The sequence below is a fragment of the Caretta caretta genome, chromosome 17, assembly GCF_965140235.1.
Source record: "Caretta caretta isolate rCarCar2 chromosome 17, rCarCar1.hap1, whole genome shotgun sequence".
In the NCBI taxonomy this organism is placed as follows: Eukaryota; Metazoa; Chordata; order Testudines; family Cheloniidae; genus Caretta; species Caretta caretta.
Window position 1 is genome coordinate 1189615 of NC_134222.1, and position 26715 is coordinate 1216329.

Genomic DNA, 26715 nt, shown 5'->3' on the forward strand with positions numbered 1-26715 from the left:
GTTGGAATGAGTTTCATGCAGCTAGCCCCCTGCCTGGGGCCCAAGCCCAGGCTTCTTGGAGAGAGCACTTTTGTGTTCAGCAGCAGGAGATAATGGTAAAGTCTGACCCCCATGCTCTCATGTTACCGACCCTTTTGCACAATATGAAAACCATTACCAATGAAATTAATAGGCATCAGGTTTAATATGAACAAGGGGAAGTACTTTTTCCACACAATGGCAAGTTAAACTGTGGAACTCATTGCTATGGGATGTTGATGGCCAAAAGTATAACTGGGTTCAGTGAAGAAAGAGATAAAGGATAGATCCATCAATGGCTATTAGCCAAAATAGTCAGAGATGCAACCCTAAACTTCTGACTGTCAGGAAGGGAAGACGGGTGGATCACTCCCAACTACCCAGTTCTGTACACTCCCCCCTGTTGGAGACAGGATGCTGGGCTAGATGGACCATTGGTTTGACCCCGTATGGCAGCCTATGTTTTTATGTTCTCAAGTTACATACAAATGGCAGGGGAGAGGGTGAAACCCAGAATCCCTCATGCAGCTTCAGGAGCTTCTAGACTGGCAGGAGGCAGTGAACAAAGCCTGCATGCCCAATGTGCACAATAACTCGATCCAGCCACCCCCCCCATGCAAGAAATATGGGCACTTGGACTTTAACTGAAGTGAAGATATATTTACCATTGAAATAAACTGATATTGGAGGCCAGGGCATAGACAGTTGTGAGCCGGATCTAATGCTGCAGCAGCCAGCATGAATGCTGGACACAAACCCTAGGAAAGGCACAGCACTAACAAGTTCAGGGCAGTTCTCCCTACTTCTCACAAGGCTTGGAACAGCCAAGCACCCACATGGGGTGCAGGAGATGCGAACCACAGCAGCCATGCTAGGCCTGGAGGGTTATTCCATCTCCACCTCCTGCATGGGGAGCTGCTGTTCGCTTCTCACCCATGGTACTGGCTCCGGCACATACGGGTCGTAAGTCCATTTAGGGAAGACGCGCTTGTACAGATTCAGCAGCACAGTGTCCTGGGATTTCAGCTGCCCATCAAAATGACACTTCATGTGACCATGAGTCCCTAGGCAAAGCAAGCAACAGAAGCTGTTAGCTGCATTTTGCCTGTTCCTCTTCCCCAGCCCAGGGAAGAGCAGACAGTGTTTGAATACGGATGCAGGGACAGTGAGTGTGGCCCAGCACCATGAGAGGAAAGCAATGGAATGCTGCATGTCAAACCTGGCCTACCTAGCGGCTCTGTGATGTGTCCTCTGCGGCCCCACTTGGTCCTCAGCTCCACCGGCTTAAACCACAGCACATCCTCTGCCGATCAAAGACAAGACACACATGAGAAACAGGCCACAGTAGTCTCCAGCTCCCCAGCACCCTGCCACATAGCTAGCAAACCAGGCAGGACTAGAGCAGCTGTGAGTATGGCAAGCTGCTGCACACTGGCCAAAGAGCTATAGTGTGCATTCACCTATAGGCACGGCCTGAAGAAACCAAATCGCTGCTACATGGATGGACGTACTCGGAACATGAGAGCATCTCTGCAGGGCAGGGGACACTTGCTGAGCTATCTGGGTCACGTCAACACGTATGTCAGAATGTTCACACTGAGCCCAGCTCTGCACTTCCAAGTCTCAAAGGCTCTGGTTATTGGAAATCATGACACTTTCCTATGGAACCGCAGGGTCTCCAGAGTCACACAGGACCCGCTGTACCATCCCGCCGCGCCCCCCCCCCCCCTTTGCCCCACACACACCATGTACCTCTGTTAAAGAACATGTACCGCACTACAGCCGTCTTGCTGAAGATTTTGAAAGGGTGACCACTGAGCACCAGCCGCTTGATGAGGATTCTGTCTGGATCCACTGAGAGCAGAAAGCCTGTGGCAATGAGGTCGTGCATTCCTGTAGAGCAGAACTGACATGAATGCCACTCCTCAATGGGTCCTAGAGCAGGGCAGTCCCCACAGCAAGAATAAGGACAGGGCCATTACTCCAGAGACTGAGGGAGAGCAGATAGGCAAGTTAACCCTCTCAGAACCCTTGACAGATGATTAAGGCACGACAGATGCGTCGCAGCATTGGAGAATGGGACCCAGATCCATCAGTGGAAGCTGGAAACCTCTGCTGCTAGGATTAGCTTTCATTTCTCATTCACTGACTTACCGTTACTCCTTTGTTTAAACAGTAGCACCGAGGCAGGAGGGAAAGTGATGGGAGCATAAACAGTCACCACCAGGGCTGCATCAGGCCGCAGGAAACGCTCCAACTTGTGCTTATCAGCTAGAAGAGAGAAAGCACCAAGTAAAACTCAGTTACCAGCCAGTGCCCTGCAGGGGAGCTCCAGGACCCAACACCAACAAGCAGCAGGCCAGCCACAATGCACACTAATTCGGACTCTTCAGATCCGTCCCCTCCCTCCTTCTGCTCAGCCTTGGAAGCACCCTCAGCAGCACGGGGTTGTGGGTCACACGCAGCCCCCCCCTCCCTCCACCATCACAATAGGCTGTTGAGAGCCAACCCCTTGGAAAAGGAGATCACCAATTCAAACTATAGAGCCTCGCCCAATCCCAAGCAAGGATGAGCCCTACCAGTACCGCTTCCTCACAGTCCCAGGTAACCATATGCTGCCCAGGCCAATCCATCCCCCTCCAACAAATGGACTCAATTCCTTTCCCCTTGAAGCCGACAGCCAAGATATGCAAGTCCTCAGAGTCCCTTCAGCCAACCCAGGTTTCCCACCAGAGACCCCAGCCAGCAAGGGGTCTGCACAGAAAGGGAGCAAAGGGCCCCACTCTCTATATGCAGTTTGTCCACCAGTGGGTCCTACACCCACCCGAGCTATGCTGGGAGTACAGAGGGGAGGCACGGAAGCGCCTGAACCCACAGTGGAAGATCAACTCCTCCTTGGCTTTCACTGTCTCATTGTTGCCCAGGTTCCGCCTCACCACAAAGTTCAGCACAGACATCTGCAGAGAGAGGGAGAAAGGCAATTCTGAAGGGCCAAGCTCACCTGGAACAGGATAGTAGCGAGGCTGAAAGTCACGGATGATACAGAACAGCTCCGCAAGCCAGATGTCTTCAGTGTCTCAACAGCTCACAGCCCTGGTGCTTCAGCCAAAAGGCTGCCATATCTTCCTTTTATGCCAGAGAATCCCCATCCCCACCAGAGAAGCCTCAGAGCCATAAAGGGTTTATCAGCAAAACTTCAGCCAAGTTCAGACATTCTGGCTTAAACTATCATGGCCATCTGCATGCTATTATGACTCCCAGAACCTGCAGAAACAGCTTCAACCCCAACCCGCACAAGAAGTTTTGAACTGGATTCCTTGTACACCCAGCAAAGGCCCCAGGAAGGCCAGGAGAACACCAAGCCTGTATCAGCAAGAGGGGAAAGCTGCGTGCAAGAGGCACAGTGGCTTTCCAGCTCTTCTGGATGTTGGCAGGTTACAGCCTGTGGCATACTCACCTTCTGCTCATGGGGAAGCAGTGAGAATAGGACCAGAGGCAGCCCCTGCCTGAAACTCTCCATCACTGAGATAGGAACACTACAGACGTGAAGCGTAACATACCAGCCAACCTGTCGAGAGAGGACAGAGACAACAGTTAATGCAGGTTCCCAGCTGTCGAGGTGTGAAGGAGCAAGATGGAGCATGCGTGCAAGGAGTTGCCTGGGCGCACAGGCTGTGGGGTAGAGAAAACAGGACACCAGTACTACCTGGGATTTATCTACAACACAGGAACAGGCCTAGCCAGCAGTGCAGCAACTTCACTACCCAACCTTGCCTGCCAAGAGCGAGGAAACACAGCAGGGAAGGAGGCAAGATGGACAACATCAGGGGAAGATAAATTAGCCAAGGAAAGGCAGGTACCGCAGCCCCTTCAGTTTCCTCTTTCTCTATCTGCCGGAAGACATGCTTCCTGGTTCGGGAGAAGTCCTGGAACTGGAAGATCCTGGCATAATCCCTGGGGAGATTCTCTTTGGGATCCCAAGGAGAAGTCCGGAAACTCTTGAGCCCCCTGTACTTCTGGAACCTGGAGGACAGAGTTTCAGAGACTTTACTCAACAAATCCTATAGCAGTTAGCAAGCAAACACCCTTGCGCCTGGTGAGGACTTCTGCATTATACCTTTACAGGGACTTACACCACACGTGGTCTCACAGAGAGCAAGGGGGAATTCATCCTGCTCATAGGAGAGATCTGAGCATGGAGAGTCAAGAACACTCTGATGCCATCAGCACCCAAATGAGCCCCACCGAAGGGGACTGTCACTGCACCAGCCCACTGGATCAGACAGGCACAGGTGAAGGATCTAGTCTGACGCATCCACCCACATGGGTTCTAGCTACAGGAAAACTCCACCAATTTCACTGAGCAAACTAGAGCATGCCGAGTCCCATTTCCCCGTTGCACACTGCCGGTCTCAAAGCCAGGACAACTCCGGGGAGAGTCACTAGGAGACTTGCTCCTTCCATCCTGGCATGAGGTTTCTTACCGGACTCTGGCAGGCAAGTTGCGGGGGGTGTCCATCTCATCTGGGAACATTTGATCCAATCTCTCCTGCGTGTACTTCTCCAACATCTGCTCCTCATCCTCATCCAGCTTCTCGTCGTATAGGTCATCCTGAGTAGACTCTGCTACAGCCATGGTCTCACACTCCTCCTCTACAAGCTCCTCCTCCTCCTCCTCACTGCTTTCCCCAGCCTGACACAGACAGCATATACTAATCTTGATGTGCAGAGTCCACAGGCAAGTGTACTTACACACACACTCCAGGCAACACTGCAGGGGCTGCATGCATCTTGTACAATGCAGAGCACAGTCCCCGCATGAGTTTAGATAAGAGGGTAGCTGACTATGACAGAGGGAGTAATACAAAGGGGCATGTGGCTGCATCAGATTCTACTCTTTGAAATGTGGACACCAGCCTGGCTGTATGTTGTGCCCTTTCACTGCCTGTCCGGGTGTGGAAAAAACAGACAGTCTGCAGGGTGGCAAGCACACTAGTACTCGGACACAACCTACAATATCAACCTTTTGTTACCTGGGAAGCCTCTTCCATCAAATCTTCATCCTCCATGTTATTCTTCTCCTCCTCCTCCTCCTCACTGCCATCTTCTCCATCATCCACAATCCACGCAGCCTGGTAGCTGGATGTTCCCTTGGGGACCTTCACCACCTTCCTCCTTTCCTTCAGGGACTCTGCCAGATTCCCAGAGTGATTAGTACTGCATAGGCCTCCCCCACCTCTTTACCTACAGTAATGCAAGACATGGCACTAGGCTGCTCCCTCTCATTCCCCTTTACAGCTGTGTGGACAGTCAGACGGAAGAGCAAGTTAAATGAAACACGTGGAGGGATTTACAGCAATGTATCTTCCCTGTGCAGAAATCAGTAACCAGAATCCAGAGACTGTTCATGCATCCCTGGGATCTCACCATTCATCATCCCTAATGCCAGGATTGGAGAGCACGGCTCATTCCCCAGCAGTTAGGAATAACCCTGTGCTATACGGCCATCAGCAGACAGATGCTCGGGATCCCATGACACGTCCTCCAACGATCTGACCAGCTCAAATTCAGAGTAAAACTGGAGAAGCTATGCAGCCCAACTGTCAGAGGAAGGGCCTGTAAATAGGAGTCAAGAGGGGCCTGGGTTCAAAGCTAGATACTATGCCCAGCCTTAAGCTTCTCAGCTACAGCTCGTAAAAAGTAAAAACTTCACCAATAATCTAAGGAAAGGCTAGAGAAATATTGCCAGCACTGACCTTCTGCCTCTTTCAGCTCCTCCTCAGTGGGCCAGGTCTGTTCCCCCTCCATAGGGTCAGGAATCACCTCTGATTGCAAAGATTCCTGTCTTCTAGGATCTGCCTTCATCAGGACCTTAATGACTTCCTCCATCTCAACAACACCGTTTACAGAATCATCCTAGCAGACAAAGTCGTTAAGTGAAAACCCACTCAATTCTAGCTGCACATTGCAGTTTGAAGCAAAGGACTAGCCCCTCCACAACCTCTCCTTACCTAAGGCAATCCCACCACTAGCAAGAAAGTACTCACCCACAGCACACCCCCTATACCCATTGTAAACATTGTGCTCTATCCAAAGAGCTCCTCTGAGAGGGCAAAGCTTTACAGTCTTCCTCGAACCAACCTGACTGCATGACCACAGGTCCTGACTGTTGGAAGCGAAGGCATATTTAGGCCTGACAGATGCCTACTGTGGCTTTTCATAGTCTGTTTTAATAACATTTAACATAAGCATAAGGAGAACTGCACATGTGTAAGAAATTGAAGACTAATCATGTTTGTGAGAAGAAAAGCTAAAGTAACTAACTAAAAAAAATAAATACTAGTTTGAACTAACACGAAACCTGCACTGATGGGGGAGAGGAGTTAATATGAAAATGAAAGACTAACAACATATGTATAAGAGAAGATAACAAAAAGTTATAAGTAAGTGTGTAACAAAGGGAGGTTAAAGCTGTACTGTCCAGTGCTGGAGGAAATTGTGAGGAGATTGTCCCAATGAGCTACCTCTTTGTGAGTCACTGATCACTACTTGCCAAGTGTTTTGCCTTCAGAAAGATGTATTAGACCCATCTGCTGAGTAACTGAATCTTAATCCAGCACTGAATTTTAGATAACATTGGTTCAAAGACTCCTGCAGCTTCTAAACGATTACCAGGGAACAAATAACTCTCAGTGGGCCATTCAGAGTCCAGAACCCCATCCTACCTGTATTTCCATGTCCTGGCCCTTCCTCTGTTGGTCTTTAGCCATTCTGGGGTTTAGAGAGAAAGGATCTGGAGGGGCATCAACCTGCGTCATCTGGAAGTCTCCATGTCCCACGATATGCACCAGGCTGTTTACATTGAGGGTCCGTCCCCGAACGAAGCCAGATACCTTCAGGGTCCCCACCAAGTCACTATCGTGGCTGGGCACAAACTCAGCCTCTTGGGCAAGCAAATAGGCCCGTCTGTCACGGAAAGTAAGGTGGCGCTGCTTCTGGGCAGCAAGGTGCCTCAGCAACAACAAAGACTCTTGCTCAGTGTTCAGGGGGAAGAGTTTGGCCTCCGGGAAGCGCTTCTCAATGGCTTTGCCCAATTTCTTCTTGGCATCTGTCTGTTTCTTCTGTGGGAGATCAGCGACTCCATGGACAGCAAGGGCTAGCAGACAGCAAAGAGAACAGCAGAGTTAACAGTCAAAACTCAAAAAACTTCTGTTGACCACAGTCAAGAAATAATGAGACAGATGAACACTAAGATTTTCAGAACCAGAAGCAATCAAGTTTGTGATACATTCACACTGTAGGTTAAAAGAGAAGCCTCACCCATTCAGAAAAAAAAAGACATTCAGTCACCTTACAAACTGGAAGGAGGGCAATCTATACTGAGAAAGCACTCGCTAGGGCAGGGATCATCAGCATTAGCCACACGGTGTACATCAGAACGGCCATACTAGATCAGACCAATGGTCCATGTAGCCCAGTATCCTGTCTTCCGACAGTGGCCAATGCCAGGTGCCCCCGAGGAAATGAACAGAACAGGTAATCATCAAGTGATCCATCCCGTCATCCATTACCAGTTTCTGGCAGCAGAGGCTAGGGACACCATCCCTGCCTATCCTGGCTAATGGCCATTGATGGACCTATCCTCCATGAATGTATCTAGTTCTTTTTTGACCCCTGTTATAGTCTTGGCCTTCACAACATCCTTTGGCAAGGAGTTCCACAGGCTGACAGTGCATTGTGTGAAAAAATACTTCCTGTTTGTTTTAAACCTGCTGCCTATTAATTTCATTTGGTGATCCCTAGTTCTTGTGTTATGAGAAGTAAACAACACTTCCTTAATATCATATCCCCCCTTAGTTGTCTTTTTTTCCCAAGCTGAAAAGTTTCAGTCTTATTAATCTCTTCTCATATGGCAGACACTCCATACCCTAATCATTTTTGTTGCCCTTTTCTGAACCTTTTCCAATATAACTTTTTTGAGATGCGGCGACCACATCTGCCTGCAGTATTCAAGATGTGGGCGTACCATAGATTTATATAGAGGCAATATGATATTTTCTGTCTTATTACCTATCCCTCTCTTAATGATTCCCAATATTCTGTTTGCTCTTTTGACTGCCACTGAAAATTGAGTGGATGTTTTCAGAGAACTATCCACAATGACTCCAAGATCTGTTTCTTGAGTGGTAACAGCTAATTTGGACCCCATCATTTTATACGTATAGTTGGGATTATGTTTTCCAATGTGCATTACTTTGCATTTATCAGCATTGACTTTCATCTGCCATTTTGTTGCCCTGTCACCCAGTTTTGAGAGATCCTTTTGTAGCTCTTCACAGTCTGCCTGGGACTTAACTATCTTGAGTAGTTTGGTATTATCTTCAAATTTTGCCATCTCACTGTTTACCCCTTTTCCCAGATCATTTATGACTATGTTGACTAGGACTGGGCTCAGTACAGACCCCTGGGGGACACCACTATGTACCTCTCTCCTTTCTGAAAACTGACAGTTTCTTCTTACCCTTTGTTTCCTATCATTTAATCAGTTACCAATCATTCAGAGGACCTTCCCTCTTATTCCATGACTCCTTACATTGCTTAATACTCTTTGGTGAGGCACCTTGTCGAGGCCTTTCTGAAAATCTAAATGCTTGAATATATTCACTGGATCCCCCTTGTCCACATGCTTCTTGATCCCCTCAAAGTATTCTAATAGATTGGTGAGGCATGATTTCCCTTTACAAAAACTATGTTGACTATTCCCCAACAAATTACATTCATCTGTGTTTCTGACAATTTTGTTCTTTACTATAGTTTCAACCAGTTTGCCTGGAATTTAAATTGGGTTTACCAGCCTATAATTGCCAGGGTCACTTCTGGAGCCCCTTTTAAAAATTGGCATCACATTAGCTATCCTCCAGGCATTTGGTACAGAATCTGATTTAAATGATAGATTACAGACTACAGTTAGCATTCCTGCAATTTCACATTTGAGTTCCTTCGGAACTCTTGGGTGAATACCATCTGGTCCCTTCCAATATATTTTGTACCCTGGTATTACTGTGTCCCATTGATTATCCTCATTCCACCAAGTTTCAGTAATGCCTATTATATCCATATCCTCATTTAATACGAGGCACTCTAGTTCACCTATCTTATTATTTAGACTTCTAGCATTGGTATATAAGCACTTTAAAAACTTGTCACTTTTTAGCGGTCTCCCATTACATGATGTAATTGAATGAGACTTTTTTCATTTCACTGTTTATCATCAGATCCTACCTGTATTTTATCATCTTCCATCCTCTCCTCCTTACTAGGACATAGAGAATCTCCATTAATAGAGTCCCCCCAAGGGATGTCTCTGTCTGAACCACATTCTCCTCTGCACCTGTCGGCTTTCCCCCAGCCCTCAGTTTAAAAACTGCTCTATGACCTTCTTAATTTTAAGTGCCAACAATCTGGTTCCATTTTGGTTTAGGTGGAGCCCATCCTTCCTGTATAGGCTCCCCCTTTCCCTTTCCCCCAGTTCCTAATAAATCTAAACCCCTCTTCTCTACACCATTGTCTCATCTGCACATTGAGACCCTGCAGTTCTGCGTAACTGACCCTGTGCGTGGAACTGGAAGCATTTCAGAGTATGCTACCATGGAGGTCCTGGACTTCAATCTCTTACCTAGCAGCCTAAATTTGGCCTCCAGGACCTCTCTCCTATCCCTCCCAACATCATTTGTACCTACATGTGCCACGACCATCGGCTCCTCCCCAGCACTACCTAGTCTTTTAGATGGCTCGAGAGATCCACAACCTTCACACCAGGTAGGTAAGTCACCACGTGGTTCTCCTGCTCATTGCAAACCCAGCTATGCATCCGATGAAGTGAGCTGTAGCTCACGAAAGCTTATGCTCAAATAAATTGGTTAGTCTCTAAGGTGCCACAAGTACTCCTTTTCTTCCAGCTATCTATGTCTCTAATGATTGAATCACTCATTACTAATATCTGTCTCTTCCTAATAACGGGAGTTCCCTCCCCTGGAGAAGTATCCTCAGTGCAAGATCATCTAGAAGGAGGGTCCCAACTATGGGATCATTTCCCTCTGATCTAGTCGGATGTTCTCCTTCCCTGAGACTTTCATCCTCCTCAACAGCACAGAAGCTGTCAGACAGGAGATGGGACCGTCTCATCTATGTACATCTCTGTCTCCCTTAGCTCCTCCAGCTGAAGATGTATGGATGTAGATTCATTTGTGCCCACTATGTAGCACATTTAAATGGTCAAAATGCTAACAAGTGTTCAAAATGTAGGCAGCAGCCTGGATCCAAGATGCCTCTTATGTCTTTAGATCCCCAGCATTAACTCAACAGGGGTGCACTCACAGAGTGACGCTGCAGGGGACGGATGACATTGGATCAACTGATCTGCACTCCAAGCTTCTAGATAGCAAGATCCAGTGGCCACCCACCTGCTATATGGGGGTTCTGGTTACTGCACCAGCTTCAAGTCAAGAACTCTGGAATCTCTTTAGACACCCTGCTCCAACCCCCTGCTTTTTAATTCACCTACCATAGCTGGGGAGCCCCTGCGCAAAGAGGCAAGAGAGGCAGTAATCTCCAGTGCTGTCCCAGCCGTCGAGCGGATCCAGTACAAATAGCAGGGTATCAGCTACTTTTGCCAGGTCTAACACAGCATGAAGATTCCCTAGAAACACAATATCAGAATATGGCAGAATGAGACACTGATGAGTTTCAGCAGAACACAGTGGAATACTAGGAGCCAGCACAAGCCCTCCTGTTCCTTCAGGGTTTCCTTACCCACGTGGGCCGTCACAAAGCGCCATCGCTGTTTAAATCGGGGGCAGAGCAGCACAAAACCCTCTGCTCTCTCATCCTTACGCACAAGGGCAGACTCGTCACTCTGAAGCAATCTCAAGGCGTCGTGGGTGGCCACCCCAGCGTGCAGGGGGACCACCACCACCAGGTGAGGCGGCCCGTCTTTGCTGCCCAGGTTTCGCTTTTCTGCCAGCACCTGGGAACAGAAACAGCGGGCAATGAAGCTGCCCCGCCCGCATCGCTGCTGGGGCGGGCGGCTCCGGCCCCCCGCGTGTCACGGCCCACGCCTCGCCCCGCTCGCTCACCGCCTCCTTGCGCTGCCTGCGGAGCTGCAGGGCCTGGTGCCTCCGGTCCGGCTTGGTCAGGTCCCGGCGCCGCCGGCTCAGGGTCTTGGCGGGGACGCGGCCTAGGGGAGAGAGCGGCGGTTAGCGCGGGGCCCCCGCGGCCGGGCAGGGCGGGCAGCGCGGGGCCCCCGGGGCCGGGCAGGGCGGGGCCCCCGGGGCCGGGCAGCGCGGGGCCCGGTAGGGTCTCACCTCCCGCCCGGCGCTGGGCCCTTCCGCGCGGCTTCCGCCCCTTGTGCGGCTTGTTCTGCTGCTTCAGGGCCCCGGCCCGGTGCGCGGCCTCCGCGCCCGCCGCCATCTTGCCGCCCGGACCTTCCGCTTCCGGGGCAGCCCACGTGCGTCACCCGGAAATGGAATCTTTCACATCCGCGGAGGATGCTGGGAGTGGCCCAGGGAGCTCGCTCGCGGGAACCCGCGGCCCGGCCCCGCCCCCGGCCCCGGCCCCGGCCCGGGGTGACGGTGCGGCAGGCTCGCGCAGGGCCGAGGCCGCGGGGGCTCTGAGCTCGCTGCGGGGCTCGCGCGCTCGCCCAGGGCCCGGAGCCGCTGGGCCGGAGACAGACGCGCAGCGACCCCCGCCCCGCCCCCAGCGACCCCCGGCCGGGCCCAGAGGCCCGAGGGCAGAGCCTGGCCGGGGCGGAGCCTGGCCGGGGCCCCCGGCTGCAGCTGGCGCCCACCCTGCCCCGGCGGCGGCGGCAGCTCCAGCCATTGTCCAGCATGGAGCCCGAGCCCCAGGGCTGATCACGCTGCACCCCGCAAGGGATCCAAACCGGGGAGAGAGGTTTTCTCGGTCCGCCGCCCCTTCTCGGGAGATCCGTCGCTCCCTCCGCCAGCAGGGCCAGGTGTCATGGAATCGCAGGGCTGGAAGGGCCCTCAGGAGCTCATCGAGGCCAAGCCTCTGCTCAAAGCAGGACCAAGCGCCAATTTTTGCCCCAGGTCCCTAAATGGCCCCCTCCAGGATTGAACTCACAACCCTGGGTTTAGCAGGCCAGTGCTCAAACCACTGAGCTATCCCGCCCCCTAGCTTACGCAGCCCAGGCACAAATACACAGATGTGGATGCAAACATCTGACCGTGCCTGCATCACCCCTACGGAGCCCCCCTTGCTCTGGGCCCAGGGCGTGAGCCTGGGAGGGATGGAGGAGCGTGGTGAGGCAGGGAAGGAGTGGAGATGGGCAGTGTCCATCTCTACTGGTGTTAGGCACCGTCTGTGGATGACGGTAAGTTGTTTGGCTCCCTCACTCTAGTGGGGGGGCAGAGGAAATACACCGGAGGAGTCAGAAGGATAGTTGCGTTGCCATCCACCCAGGGATGAAGCCCCTTCCCAACAGGCCCTGGGGTGATCAATATCCACCTGTAAGCCATGGTGATCTGGCCTGTGAGGGAGCTCCAGGATTCACATGGGCAGCAACAGACTGGATAGTTCCAGTCCAAGTGGCAGCTGCAGTGGAATACAAGGAAAGCCCCTTATGCGTGCCGCATCTATGACAGGAAACTTTCCTCTGATGGCTCTGAAGAGTCGCTGGTTCTTAGCCACAGCTGTGCATGGGAGCCTGGCAGCCATGATTCAGTGCCCCCCTCCTCTGCCTTCCCTATATGACATTACTTTCCTCTTTCACTTCAGAAGTGCACGCCCTGGTTTCTATACCCAGGCATTACTCAGAAACACAACCATCCCGCAGAGATTCCCATGTTTTACCTGCCCTTGGATTTTATTCTCTTAGCCCAGGCCAAGGCTCTGTGTTCGAAACAGGACAGATGAGTCATTTAGTGGGAACGCCAAGCAGCTGCCTCTAGATTCTGTGGACCTCAAACAAGATTGTCATTATTTCCAGAGAGGACTCCTCACCCCTAAAGCAAACAAGGAGCTGAAGACAGGTGCACAGAGGAAAAAGCAGAGAGATTTGGCCACTCATATGGCGGGGAGCAGACAGGGAGAGTTTTCTGAAGCTGGAGGGAGAGACAGATCCTCACGGGAACACACTTATCACCTTGGAACAGACACCAGGCATGGAACTGCTCAGAGTCCAATCTCACAAGGGGGAAGCCAGGGCAGGAAACAGCACATGAGGCGGGGGGGGGGGGGGGAGGGCGGACGGACAGGGGGACATGACAACCCGCAACACCCCTGACAATCCTAACTTCTGACTGGATGAAGATGAGCCTGACAGCTACCTGTTCCCTGGCTTGGCCAGCAAATCCTGGTCCCCACACACTGCAAGTTGCTGGAGAGGGTCTCGGAACTGCCTGTCCAAAGACAAAGGCAGAGGAACCCCAATAGAAAGAATAACTCCCCTGTCAGCTCCTGGATAGGGGTCTCACACTCAGTGCAGGGAGTCCTGGGGAGGCAACATTGCCCCAAGGGGAATGGAACACTCAGACCACTCGGTAGGGACCCTCCCTCCCTGATGGGGGTAGCATGGGCAAGGGCTCTTGGGAAGTCATTCGCTCTATTGTTTATTAGAGGATACATGAGAAAAAACAAGCCACATCCCATATCAGCACATCTGAAGGGAGGGGCCGCACAGTAATGACTACCTCTGCTCTTTAAATATAGACACGGCCACAGACTGAAATGTGTTTTCTTCTATCAACTGTAACTGCACAGCGCAAAGCTGGGCAAAGGAGCCTGGTGACAGGAGTGATGCTCAGGTAACCGAGTCCTGAGGCTCCCAGGAGCCCCTCCTCAGAAGAAATGGGGAAGACAGAGACCTTTGTGGTAGGGAGGGGAGTTGGCCATTCCCCACCTCCAGACAACAATCCCTACAGCCCAGCCAGATTAGCCCCTGGGAGCATTTCAAAGAGAGGAGCCTGAAATCCCATAGCACCTGTCTCTAACCCTCTCACCAAACAGGGACATACTGGCCTTACAGCTGAATAGAAGAGGCAGCCTATTCCAGATACAAACTACATTGGAATGCAGTGACTCACCTGCCCCTTCTGTGACTAGCCTAGGGGATTTGGGTGCCCTCTCCTTGGGGGTGTCTGCTCATTCTTACACCTGGCTACCCACAGGCATTTCACCAGCTTGCTTTCATCATGGTGAGAAGCAGGAGATCTGTGGTTTCACAGTACTTTGGTCACCTGGCAACAGCCCTGCTGCTGTGGGGAAATTCAGCCATTGGACTGAAGTGGGGCTGGGCTTTCTGATTTGTTGGGTTCAGCTTCTGCAGCCTCTGCCTGTAGAGCATCGGTTTGAATGGGCAGGAGTCTCGTTTGTGACCCAAGCCCAGCTCTTCGTCAGTGGCTGGCAGCTTGTCCCTCTAATTCAGAAACTAAGGATTTGGCGATGCCACAGAAAAGGGCATTTTCTTCTCTGCCTTTCAAACGTGCATTCCATCTCAGAGGCAGACATTTCCTTTGTCTCGCAGCGAAGGACCTAGCCACAGCATCTTTAAAGTACTGCTCAGCTTAGAAAAGTGGGTTTCTACTTGTGAAAATGGCTCTTCAATCCTCAGCAGCTCTCTGGGGTGCATCAGGGCCAGGGCAATTCATCCTAGTGACAAAGTGTTAACTGATTATCACTCCTGCTAGCTCATGGTGCCAGCGCAGCTCTCAGAGCTGATTCCAGTCCAACAACATTGCTTGCAAAGCTGAAAGTCTCTGAAGGAACAGTTAACTCATGGGTCGCATTACTACGAGATTTCGTAGAGGCCAGTTGCTTAGTGGGATTCAAAGAAGGATGAGACATTCACCTAGATAATGAGCACAGCCATGGTTTCATAGGCAGGATGCCCCTTTTGTAAGATGGCCATAAACCCTCCTCTTTCACTCTCTAGCAGGGGCCAGGAAAACTGCCCCTTGAGGGACACGTTATTCCATAATAGCCTTCTGCAGGATTTTTTGCATCTTCCTTTGAAGCAGTTGGTGCTGGCTAGTGTCAGAGGCAGGACGTTGGGCTAGATGGACCCCACATCTAACCCCATTTAGTGATTCCAACCTAAGGCAACAGGTATCCCCTGAGGACAGAGTTGGCTGGAAGAACCTTTACTGCTGGTGTTGGCACACAAGATGGAGACCCAGCTGGTCTTTCAGATTCCAGGTGGACCGTTCAGAGCTGGCAGTTAGAAAGAAATCGTTGCACTTGTAAACGGAACAAATTTGATCTGGAGTCAGACACAGCAGCAGCCTCTTAATGAATGCCCAGCTTACCAAGTAGAGCCACTGTTAAGTACTTGCCGCACCAAGGGTACGACAAATTTGTGGTTTTTAGGGCCCACCCTGCTGAAGGAATCAGAGTGAAATGGGGAGGGGGAAAGGCTGGGGCCCAGGGGCACATCTGGGAAAATCAGAGCCACAGCTCACATCAGTTACTTCAACACTTTATTCATCAGTGATGTGTACAGCTATGTACATGACAAAGTAAAGCCGGCCTGTGGGAAAGCCATACAAGCAGCAACTTTCCAGACTCGGTCATGTTTTGCCTATGTCGTCTCACTGGAATAAGCCAACAAGAAACCAACACAGGTAGGAGACTATTCCCCCATCCCCAACTTGTATCCCTGCCAATCATGCCTGTCTTTTAGCATTAGATCCAAGAAGCAGCCCCAGTCACTGCAGAAGAGGAATGGCTCTGATGCTCCCTCCCTCGATCGGCTGTCTGTGTCGTTGGGCAGCTTAACTGGACACATTCCCAGCTTCTATGGGCTGCTTTCCCCCAAACGGATTCATTCCTGAGTGCGCTGATCACACTGGTTACGGTCAGCAATCATCCAGCCAGGAATGCTCACGCACTGCTGGGCCTAAGGGGACCCAGCTACTGACTGCCCTAAGCACCTGGCAAGCACACACCCGGAGTCACCAGCCCAAGTGGATTAGCAGCAAGGGCCTGCTACACCCAGCATCTGACAATGCCAGTTTGCCTCTCTAGCACCACATCCCTACTCGAGGAGACAATCCCTGTAGCCCTTATCGACGATGTCAGGTGCACTGGTACCCAGAAACACAGGCAACAAGAGATGTGGCTGGAAAAACCGGCAGGAAGAACCTGCCTGCCTGCCACGTAGAAGTCAGCAACCCAAGGCCAAAGCAGGGCAGCTGCTACTCATCTCTAGACTGGGCAGTTACGTCAAAGAGCAAGGCTCTCGGCACTGTAAGCTGTGCGTACTGCAGAAAGGCTGTTGCCAACACTCAGGCCCTTGCTCTCTCCCAGCCGAATTTAGCAATAGGGATAAGAAGGATGAAGCCAGCTTCCCACGCCCACACTGACGTGGGAACAGTCGACACCCAGAGCAATCCCCTTATCAGTTATAGCCATAGCAAAGACAACCCCCACAGCTTTAACCTTTTAACTCTCTAAGCACTACACAGGTTGCAGGTTCCACATTCAGTGCCAGGGAAACGAGGAGATGAAGGGATCGATGCCAGGTAACCACTGCTATTTAAATTGTGTGTGTTTCTGTCTATCCCCCACACACGTACCTATTCATCCGCGGGTGCAGAGCGAGTCTCTCCTATTCCGTCTAGGGAGGTTATTTATACTGCTCTTCAGACTCCACAGAGAGAGGGACAGCAGAGGAGAGGGAACGTCTGGGGGCATGGCCGAACTCAAACCATCACCTGATGGGGGAGGGAAGGGGGGCTACATACACACTTTCTGCTCATGCAGGTTTCCCATTGGCAAGGGTGCAAGGAGGGAAGACTTCTTGTTATCTGACTGCAACTCGGCACTCCAGGTCTCAGCAGTGTCTGAAAACTACTGCTCCGATTTCCCTGTGCACGGACCCACCCTGATCATTATCCCCACCCAGAAACAGCTGGATTTAGGGCTCAATGCTGTTCACCCTTTGCACCCATTTGGTTAGCACCCATTGGCAGCAATTCAGGGCAGAGCCTGGCAAGCAACACTGCTCCAAATGGTGCACTCCACGCACTGGCTAACAAGCTTCTCCAGCAGGCGTTTGCTAAACCCAGTGAAGCGTTTGCATTCCAAGGGTGGCAGCACCTTACTGACATGACACAGCCAGCTCACTCCTCCTCAGGCACAGAGGTTTGGGCTGATGGAGCTTTGCACAGACTGGGGCAAGCTGGCCGTGAGACCAATGCCTTGGTGTACAAAGGAAGATGGGCTATAACTAGAAGGGCCAGTTTATTAAAGAGAAACCTCACATCCCAGAGAATTCAAACACATTTGGAAAGGGCCCAGCCCGGCTGAGTGGGCCCATCTTCCACAGCAGCACAGTTCTAAACCCCCCAAGCTTGGGCACCAGCCAGCACCAGGGGGAAGAAAGGATCCACTAATACAGCTTATGATGCTTGCAAATAGCCTGAAAGAGTCAGTGTTAAAGTTCAAAAACGCCCCTTTAGCAATGGTTAAAACAAAATGGTTTAAAATATTGAAAAGTTCCATATCCCTGGCTGCAGCAGGGTGGGAAGCAGAGGTCTGCAATGCACGACTGTTCTCCTGGGGTACCGTGCTTAGACTGCTCTACCAGTGAAGGCCAGAGGGAGGCGTCTTCTCATCTTTATTGCTTTCCAATGAGAAGGGAGGGATTCGGACATCAAAGTGGGAGCCATCAGGCCTCTCAAACCGAAAAGTACCCCTGCAAAACAAAGTCAGAGACCAGACTGAGACCAATGCATCACCACGCCCTCTTACAGCAATGGAATGGCAGCTCCAGGGGAAAAGGGACCTTCTGCACTCTGCTGTTGCCGGGGCCTGCCTTTGCAGGATCTTCCCACCGACAGGAAAGCATCTCCGGGCCATGTGACTCACTTATGACAAGGCGGTTAGCCCAGCACAGAGCAGACCATGCTGTAATACAAGGCACCCCACGGGAAGATAGAGGGTAAGAGGCTGAAGGCCACCCCCAGATAGCTCGGACAATGCTTTCCTCAATCCAGGCCGGAGATAGGCTAGGTTAGGCCATCTGAGTTTAGTTTGCAAATAGGTCAAATTCACATTCTTATTTACCAGCAGAAGCCCCGATGGCTCAGCAACCTGGGATCAGTCCTTAAAGGCCAATCACAGGTAGTTTGGAAGCTGAAGTTTCTGCTTCACGATTTCACAAGGGGGAGATTAAGCATTGAACACACATTTCCGTACACAAGTTAGACAAATCAACTCTCCAGCAGGTCTCCCACTGTCTCAGGAAAGCAAACTGCCTTGTGTAATGCAGGATGTGACCTAACAGGGAGGCGTCTTGAGAAGTAAAACAATAGTTCTGAGTCGGATTCTTCATCACCCGAGAAGACCATCTACTAGAAAGGAAGCCATGTGGATTGGCGATTTGGGGATTCCAGCCCCTTCCTCCCCCTTTACTGGAATGGCTTTCTAGCTCTGGAGCCTGTCTTTCCTTTCAGACTGTTTGGGAAGGGAGAGCACTACAATGAGCTGCATTCTATGCCCAGGGGAGCGGTCATTCAACTAGTCAGGAACACCCAGCCATGCACGGTGAAAGCCTGAGTTAGCAAGAGCTCACCCTGAAGGGGCAGATCTGCTGTAGTACATATTCCAGCTCAGATAAAAGTGTTTGCAAAGCAGCCCCCAGCTTCTGAGAAAGGTATGCTCAAAGGTGGGGAAGAGAGGTGTCGTGTGACACCTCTCCTGGTAGGGCATTGAGCATCCACATCACAAGTGCACACTTAGGGATTTAATGAAGGAGTGGTTAGCTTTCAATGCTGCTGCAGTACATGGGACTGCATAAACCGGGAACAATCCCAAGCGTCAGGCCTTTGGGCACTGAATTTCAGACTCTGGGAGAAAGTCACTGCACTTCCTTTAGCAGAACCCACTGGAGAAAATGCTAGTGAAGGCCCTAGGGCACAAGAGCTGTGTGGCCAATACAAACCTGCCTCCGGTACTCAAGAGGGAACGTGCTGGGGAGTGGAGCACATAAGAAGATAATGTGGAAAGGGCCCAGCTCCTTCGCAAGGGAGAAACTTGAGGAGGAGGAGGAACCAGTTTGGAGCCTCTGCCAAGGCTCATGAGTAGCAGGGGTTCCTGGAGTCAATATGGGACTATCACTACAGCCTAGTTTATGCACATGTGCACCCACCTTTAGTTGCCTTGTCCACACCGCCCAGCTGTTAATTCCTGTCAGAACACCAGACTGTGAGCTCTCTGGGACACAGACTGTCCCAGGGGGGTCCTAATCTCCAACTGGGAACTCTGCATTACCAGAATAGTGAAGGTTTCTTACCACATGTGACCACTGGATGCCTGCAGTGAGACATGGCTGCTGTACTGAAATGCTGGCTGCTCTTTGGATAAGACTGGCTCCTGAGGACACACAGAGACCCCACTGTATCAGACAGATCCCCATAGCTTTCTCCACAGCCCGCCATTAGCAGATTTGCTTTGCAACAAAATCAACAGAGCTCCTCAGGCTTCAAAATGCTGCTTAGCAATTGTTCCTCTTCCACTTCTTGCCATCACCACCCCCATAATAAAGGCTACACCCAATAAGTAGCACCAGCATGACACCGTATTTCAGTCCCCGTCCCCCCCCAGTCAGATGATTGGAAGACTGAGTGAATTAGAACAACCCTCTGCTGACCAGACTTGCACTTTCTGCTGTGCTCCTTCCCGCACAGAGTACTCCTGGGGCAATTCTGCAGGACTGCGCGCCTGCATAAAGCCCCCACCGCCTCTGGCAGGTGGAAAACAGCAGGGAACCAAAGGGAGGCCATGGGGGGGAGGGGGAACCACCATCGGCGCTGTTTTGGGCAGAACTGCCCCCAAACAGAGGCGGGGCATGGGGGGGCACACAGGGTTACATGCCCCTGCCCTCCCGCCCGCCCCATTTCTGCAAACGCAGAGCTGCCCAGCTGAAGGAGGCTGCGGCTCTGCTGACTCTGCAGCTGAACACCACCTCCTGGGTCCTAGTGCCAGTCGTGCTCCCCTTCTGTGCAACAGTGAGTGCTCACGGTGGGGCTGGGTAAGGCGGGGCGGGGGGTAAGGGGAAGAGGTAGTGGGGATAGAAGGGGGGGTGGAATAGGGCAGGGGAATGTGGGAGTGAGGCATAGATGCTGGAACTAGTGGTGTGGGCTTCAGGGTGATCTCCCACTTCAATGCAGCCAGTGGCTTGTGCTCCCCACTGCCATGCTGGAGCTTTATTTATTTATTGACTAATAAAATTTGCAGAATTTTTCGGTGCAGAATTCCCTCAGGAGTAACAGACAATCTGCAAGGAACTGTACACATGACTCTTTCACCACGCACACCTACTGGAAGTGCCCATTAAGCCACATACTGATCAATCGACCCAGGGCGAGTGCCCCAAATGGAGGCTATGTCTGAGGACAGATATCAGGCAATACGTACCCTTCCCACAACTCCTCGGCCCCGGACAGTTTCCAGGGTGCCAGACAAACTAAATATCCTCCAGTGCCGTTCTCGCAGTTGTACCACCTCATTGTCAAGGTTCTCCAAGCGGATACAGTAACGCCACTAGAGAGGTGAGAGACAAGTCATGAGGAGCTGGAGCCAGCTGCCAATAGGCCAGGTATCAGGTCCACTTGCTGATGCCACAAGCAAAGAGCCACCCTCCCTCAGAACCCATCATGATAAATCTGACCATAGCCATGGTGGGGCTTCCAGCACCCCGCAGCAAATAAAGACCCTCCTTAGGCTGTTTTACAGAAGCACAAGGCACTTACCCAATAGACATGGGAATTCTGGGCTTCCTGTCAAGAGAAATAAACTAGTTTAGTTGATGCCCTTCAGCTCAGCACCAACACTCTGACTTGGCAGTGCCAGACTGACACAGGGCAGCACAGACTGAGGCGCTCTCCAAATTCACCCATGAGTTAGTCCCTCATTCCCAGGGTAGAACTGGCCTGAGCATCTATGTAACTCAGACAGACGAGCTCCAGGGATCCACCAGTGACTGGAGAACTGACCAGTTGTGGGTACCCACGTTCATTATACCCTATATGCTGTTAGAGGATGCCCAATCCACATGCTGTTGGTTAGCAGATGGGATACATACCAGCTCGGCTCTCCAGAAGCTTTCATCATTAGCTTTCACCAGAGCCTGCCCGTGTTGTGGTCCAAGGCTGCCTTACAATCCTACTGGTCCTAGAGGCACTGTTTATTTTGAAACTGACCTATATGTGTAAATACCCAGCTCTCCACCCCAGGAGACAGCTGGCTAATACACAAACTTCGTTATTGTGCTTCCTGAACCCCGAGCAGCCAGGTCCTAATCAATTTTAGGAAGTACAGGGTGTCAGCTGAATCCAGAAAGCTTTAATCAGGGAACTCTCCTCAGCCCCAGGGAGAAGGCAAAGTAGTCTGAGGGTGGGTCTACACTACCGCTGGATATCGGGGTTGATTTATCGCGTCTAGTCTATAAATAAATAAATAAATCGATCCCCGAGCGCTCTTCCGTTGACTCCGGAACTCCAGCGCAGCAGAGTCGACGGGGGAGCGGCGGCAGTCGACTCACCACCGTGAAGACACCACGGGTAAGTCGATCTAGGTACGTCAACTTCAGCTACGCTATTCTCGTAGCTGAAGTTGTGTACCTTACATCGATTCCCCACCCAGTGTAGACCAGAGCGGAGTGTCAAACCCCAGGGGGAAGACTAAGTGTAACTCACTGCGGCACTGATTGTGCCGGTGCCATTTTACATCTATTACTAACAGCAGGGAGTGTTAACGATACAGGCATTTGTGAAAATTCTCCCCTGCCCTTTAGTAGCACCTCTCCCAGAACAGCCCAAGGCATTTCACAGAACTCAACAAACAACTAGCAGAGCCTAGACGGGGATGTTCCCCATAACCATTCGGTCTCATGTTTCCATGTTCACGGCCACTGGGAATAATGATAAGTGAGGATGCAACTAGAACAAGAAGCCAGGTTGCAGGACGAAAGCAAGATGCTGCAGCAGGACTTGGAAAGGATGGGGGTGTTTTAAATGGGTTGGAGAGAGTTACAATGGTGGCCACGCTAGGTAAGACCCAGACCTACCCTCATGCCCATGTAGAAGGGGATGACGGTGACTCGGATATTCTCGGTGGTTTCTCGGTGCACATCAGACAGCTCTAACCAGGGATGATTCTTTTCCTGCCACGCACACAGCGTGTCCCTCGCTACAAAAGGCGGAACTGTAGGGAGTGGAAAGAGAGGACAGTTTATCAAAGTGGCTACAGATAAGCTTCTGAACTCCCACCTCTCAGACAGAGCAGCAGCTTTTACATGGTTACAGAGGTCTGTCTAAGGATGTTTCTGCTAGAACAAAGCCTCTCACTCACCGCAGCATGGGCAATGCACTGCACCTAAGACAATGAGCTGCAGATGTCTGTCTTTCCTTATGAAGGTGCCTTATAACAGCACATGGCTCCGTAGAGGCTTTCTCTAGGGCAAGGCTCGAGGGGCATGCAGTTACCTTTTGTCTGGTCGTACATAAGAAACCTCTCAAAGAGCTCATGCTGAATTGGCACCTGATCAGTGGAGCTGTAGGGAAGGATGTCTTCATGGCTTACGTAGTCTAGACCTAGAGAAGAAGCCCACATCAGCCATTAAATGCCATCAGCAAAGGGAGCTTCACAGGAGGCATCTCAGCAGGGCAATAAATTACACTAATGAGCAGTAAAGAAAGAGGGCCTGGCAGAGGAAATCTAAACTAGCAAAACTATCCTCAACCTACAGGACACTCCCTGGCAATAATTCTTCAAGTCTTGCTTTACTACCTTCTTCAAAAGGGATACATACTTCTCCCCACATAAAGCCAATGCTCTTCCTGAGCCACTAGTGGCTGCAGAAGTGTTTATACTATCACACCAGGACTTCAGGTAGAGAACACAACAGAAGGAGAAACAGAGATCCAGCAGCCCTAGAACTAAAGGGGGAGAAAGGAATGCAGGGTGTAGGATCTGAGTACATCTACTGCTAAGTAGAGAAAGTGGGGTTTGGGGTCAACAGCTCAAAGTATGTGAGCAACAGTCAAGGTTCCCTCACTCGCCTAGCCACTGACTCCAGTTGAACACACCTCTTCCACATATCTGAAGAACAGAGCTGAGCATGTCAGTCACTCTACTGTTCTCCAAGAGGCGACAAACTGCACCTAGGACAAGACATTCCAGGGGTAGATCTAGTACTGCCGATACTAGACTATGCTAGCCACGGTACCTCTCACGGTCCTTCTAGCCAGATCTCATGAGAATCTGCACTCTCCAGAAAGCTTAAGAACAGCCATTTACTCACCTGGTATGGCATAGAGGGCTCGACTGTCGTCATGATTCGCCAAGAACGTCACTGCTTCCGTCTGTGACCTCTGAGACTGAAAATAAGGGGGATTTAGCACTTCGAATGGACAACACTGTGTGCGGACAGCCGTTTTATTCTTCTTCTCTCAAGGTTGTACATTTATTTTATATAACCAGTTCAGCTCAGAACAAACATTTCTCTTGTTTTCATCTCCTAGAGGAAATCACAATTCAAACACCAACTAAAAAGAAATTTTGTTGCTACCTATTGCCTGTGTTATACAAACATCACAGAACCCATACTCCAGCATGGGCAAGAAGTTAACCTAGGCAGAAGAAATTGGACCTACTCAGAAGAGTAATGGTTAAACATTTCTGATGATCTTTCTTAGCAGAATGATGACCTGGTAAAACAGAACCAGTCACCCCTGTTCCAAACATTCCCACCATGGAGGAAAAACATTAACAGCGCCCTCCCAGTCTTCCATTACAGCTGCTGTCTGCGTCTAAGGAGTTAACAGAAGAGAGAGATCTTTGGGTGTCAAGAACAAGGTTATCAGACACTTACTATATGTGGGCAATCCCGAGCATCTATTAGCACCTGGTAGTAGGTATGAGTTTTGCCTTTGACTTCTTTGGATCCATGACCAGCTGCACTCTCACTCCTAAACAGAGACAAATTCTGAACACAAGAGCTCCCTTCATTAGCCTACACCCTACTAATATGATTACACCCACCAGCAGCAAGTTGACACAGAGAGTGGGAGGAAGTTTTGTCATACATCAAGTTGCGTCTCTGATAGTGTGGATAAAGTACAAACAGTTGCTACCAGCAACAAGTTTATTCTTAAAGGAAAAGGAGGTTCTGAATACATTCAGGATTTCCAATCACTCCATTTCAGTCAACGCAAGATTCACACCACCCACACATACAGCAATAAATGATGCGAGATGCAAAAAAAAAAAATCCACATCGGTGGCATCATAGCCCCCATTTACAGAGACGGAGACGTGTCTCACTATTCAGTCAGTCTTCCCATCTGGGTTATTGAAAATAAGGGTGGAGTGAAAGCAATATGTTCACCCCTCAGTCCTATCCATGTCCCACAAGAATCATTTGCAGGGTTCATTAGCTGCATGGAGTGGAAGGTGAAAGACACTAAGTGTCCATCGCTGAGAAGGCTGAACTGAACCTAGCTTGCCAAATCTGGAGCCAAGGCCAACCAGTTCAAATCACTAGGAACCTATACAGGAACCTACACCTAAATCCACAGGAGTTTCTTTCCTTAACATGCAATTCCACACCCATTTGTTTTCTAAAGCACACACACCACCATTCCCTGAAACCTTCCTCCCATCTTTTAACTTAAGAGAAACTATTTTGGTATTAATTTAGACTATTATGAGCCGATCTCTCCTAGTTTGATGCTCACACAAAAGTCACTGAGGCTTTGCCTCACTCTTTCTTAAAACCTCAGTGACCCGGACCAGGAAGAACAGTAAAAGACTTAAATAGAACAGCAGCATGGGAGCAAATGAAGAAATGTAAATCCTTACTTTTCTGGAACAGGAGAAGTAACATCCCGATCATACAACCTGGCTTGCCAAGGAAACAGGACTATTCCTCGGTATCCAAACACACTGTGAAGAAACAGCTGAAAGGGGGAATCATAAACTTCAGTCCTGTGCAAATCACAGCCAAGAGATTAAAACCCATTTAAAAAAAAAAAAAAAAGGAAATGGCTAACAACCTCACACCAATAAAGAGGCAGCATTTTATTATTATTATTATTATGCAGGGAGAAGTAGCAAGATTTGGACAGAACCTGGATTGATGGGGCAGGGGAGAAGAAAGAATCCAAGACATGCTCCATTTTATGGATCTGGTGACAGAGAGGAGAGTGGTGATGAAGAACGAGGGAATGGAGAAGGCTTGGGATGAGAGAGAACTGGGAATGCAGCTTTGGCCACCTTAAGTTTAAATTGACAACTAAACACCCAGGAGATGTGGGAGACGCAGGCAGACCTGTGGGCTCGGATGGAGTGAGGTCAGTCAGGACTGGAGAAAGATTTGTGAGACCTCAGCATAGAGGTGACAGGTCTAGCAGTTATTTCAGACCTCCAGTAACTCTCTCCCTCGCTGCTGAAAGGAGACGATACTTGGGATATGAGCAGAGCAAAACAACCGGTGCTAACAATCATTTCACCTTCTAGAGCAGGAGTGGACAAACTATGGCCATTTTAAGTTGGCCCTCGATCTCCAGCTGGCAAGTGGGGTCTGGTGCTCCAGCTGGGGAGTAGGGTCGGGGGCTGCTCCATGCAGCTCCCAGAAACCGCGGCATGGCCCCCCTCTGGTACCCCAAGGGGAGCTGTGTGGGCGATACATGTGGATGGGGCAGCGCGCAGAGCTCCCTGGCCGTGCCTCCGCGTAGGAGCTGGAGAAGGGTCATGCCGCTGCTTCCGGGAGCCGTCTGAGGTGAGCACCGCCCGGAGCCTGCACCCCGAGCCCCTCCCTACGCCCCAACCCCCTGCCCTGATCCCCCTCCCGCCCTCCAAACCCCTCAATCCCAGCCTGAAGCACCCTCCTGCACCCCAAACCCCTCCTCCCCAGCCGGAGCCCGCGCCCCACTCCCTGAACGCCTCGTTTCTGGCCCCACCCCAGTTTCCTGAGCACTTTCTGTGCCCAGATGGGGCCGAAACGTGTCCCCGCCCCGGCTCTAGCGCCTGGGCCGGGGCCGGGGCCGGTCGCTCGGGGACACCCACCTGGCCCGTCTCGTATTTGCCGTGCGGCTTCGGCACCTCGAACACGCCCACGGGCTCCAGCACTTTGCCCTCCGCCCGGTTCCTGCGGAAAAACGCCACAGCGAGCTCAGGCCGGGCGGGCAGCGCCCGCGGAGCCCCCCGGCCCCGGCCCCGGCCTCACCCCCCCGGCCCCGGCCCCGGCCCCGGCCCCGGCCTCACCCCCTCGGCCCCGGCCCCGGCCCCGGCCTCACCCCCTCGGCCCCGGCCCCGGCCTCACCCCCCCGGCCCCGGCCTCACCCCCTCGGCCCCGGCCCCGGCCTCACCCCCTCGGCCCCGGCCCCGGCCTCACCCCCTCGGCCCCGGCCCCGGCCTCACCGGGACGAGAGGTGGCGGCGCGGGGGCGGCTGCAGGGCCCCGGGGCCCCCCGCACACAGCGCCCGGAGGCCGCGGCTCGGGGCCTCCCTGAGCGGCAGGGCCCGGCACCTGCTCAGAGCCGTTGCTAGGGAGCGCCGCGCCGCGCCGCCCGACATCCCGCCCGCCGGCGACAACGGCAGGGCCCCGCTCGGACACCACCCCCGGCCCACAATGCAGCGCGCGCGGGGAACCCGCCTGGTCGGCAACGTCCGCCTTCCC

At 51.6% G+C, this 26715-nt stretch overlaps 2 protein-coding genes and 1 non-coding gene across 5 annotated transcripts; all 3 read right to left on the minus strand.

Moving 5' to 3' along the window:
* Positions 1 to 165: 165 nt before the first annotated feature.
* TSR1 (TSR1 ribosome maturation factor) lies at positions 166 to 11533 on the minus strand. Of its 2 annotated transcripts, none has more exons than XM_048824302.2 (15): positions 11382 to 11533; positions 11154 to 11254; positions 10831 to 11044; positions 10583 to 10717; positions 6744 to 7174; positions 5775 to 5934; positions 5052 to 5209; positions 4503 to 4711; positions 3879 to 4041; positions 3476 to 3586; positions 2843 to 2975; positions 2173 to 2289; positions 1771 to 1911; positions 1247 to 1321; positions 166 to 1082 (listed from the first exon to the last, which is right to left on the minus strand). In XM_048824302.2, the coding sequence occupies exons 1-15, from the start codon at positions 11485 to 11487 to the stop codon at positions 904 to 906; spliced, it is 2433 nt and encodes an 810-aa protein (XP_048680259.2). In that variant the 5' UTR covers positions 11488 to 11533; the 3' UTR covers positions 166 to 903. The 2 variants fall into 2 exon arrangements, 1 of the variants encoding a protein (XP_048680259.2); XR_007353187.2 differs by having other exon boundaries at positions 948 to 1082; positions 1791 to 1911.
* On the minus strand, positions 3171 to 3261 carry LOC125624176 (small nucleolar RNA SNORD91 family). The gene has a single exon (XR_007353233.2). It is a non-coding gene; the product is annotated as a small nucleolar RNA SNORD91 family (small nucleolar RNA).
* Positions 11534 to 15492: 3959 nt separating the features above from the next.
* On the minus strand, positions 15493 to 26697 carry POLDIP2 (DNA polymerase delta interacting protein 2). 2 transcript variants are annotated; one of them, XM_048824324.2, is made up of 11 exons: positions 26566 to 26697; positions 26104 to 26185; positions 24898 to 24995; positions 23909 to 24005; positions 23339 to 23414; positions 22521 to 22628; positions 22103 to 22239; positions 20787 to 20813; positions 20452 to 20577; positions 19328 to 19407; positions 15493 to 17728 (listed from the first exon to the last, which is right to left on the minus strand). In XM_048824324.2, exons 1-11 carry the CDS (start codon positions 26610 to 26612, stop codon positions 17614 to 17616), a joined length of 993 nt encoding a protein of 330 aa, XP_048680281.1. In that variant the 5' UTR covers positions 26613 to 26697; the 3' UTR covers positions 15493 to 17613. The 2 variants fall into 2 exon arrangements, with proteins under 2 accessions (XP_048680281.1, XP_048680279.1); XM_048824322.2 differs by having other exon boundaries at positions 26458 to 26673.
* Positions 26698 to 26715: the final 18 nt, after the last annotated feature.

What these genes read in the sequence shown, in the direction of transcription:
- TSR1 (XM_048824302.2), bottom strand. Translation starts at nt 11,487, where the DNA reads ATGGCGGCGGGCGCGGAGGCCGCGCACCGGGCCGGGGCCCTGAAGCAG. An exon ending in GCCAGGACATGGAAATACAG is followed by an intron (nt 5,935 to 6,743) that starts GTAGGATGGGGT and finishes TTTGTCTGCTAG; the next exon opens with GATGATTCTGTAAACGGTGT. An exon ending in TGATGGAAGAGGCTTCCCAG is followed by an intron (nt 4,712 to 5,051) that starts GTAACAAAAGGT and finishes TGTCTGTGTCAG; the next exon opens with GCTGGGGAAAGCAGTGAGGA.
- POLDIP2 (XM_048824322.2), bottom strand. Translation starts at nt 26,612, where the DNA reads ATGTCGGGCGGCGCGGCGCGGCGCTCCCTAGCAACGGCTCTGAGCAGG. An exon ending in CGCCGCCACCTCTCGTCCCG is followed by an intron (nt 26,186 to 26,457) that starts GTGAGGCCGGGG and finishes GTTTTTCCGCAG; the next exon opens with GAACCGGGCGGAGGGCAAAG. An exon ending in GCATCCAGTGGTCACATGTG is followed by an intron (nt 17,729 to 19,327) that starts GTAAGAAACCTT and finishes TTTGTTTTGCAG; the next exon opens with GGGTACTTTTCGGTTTGAGA.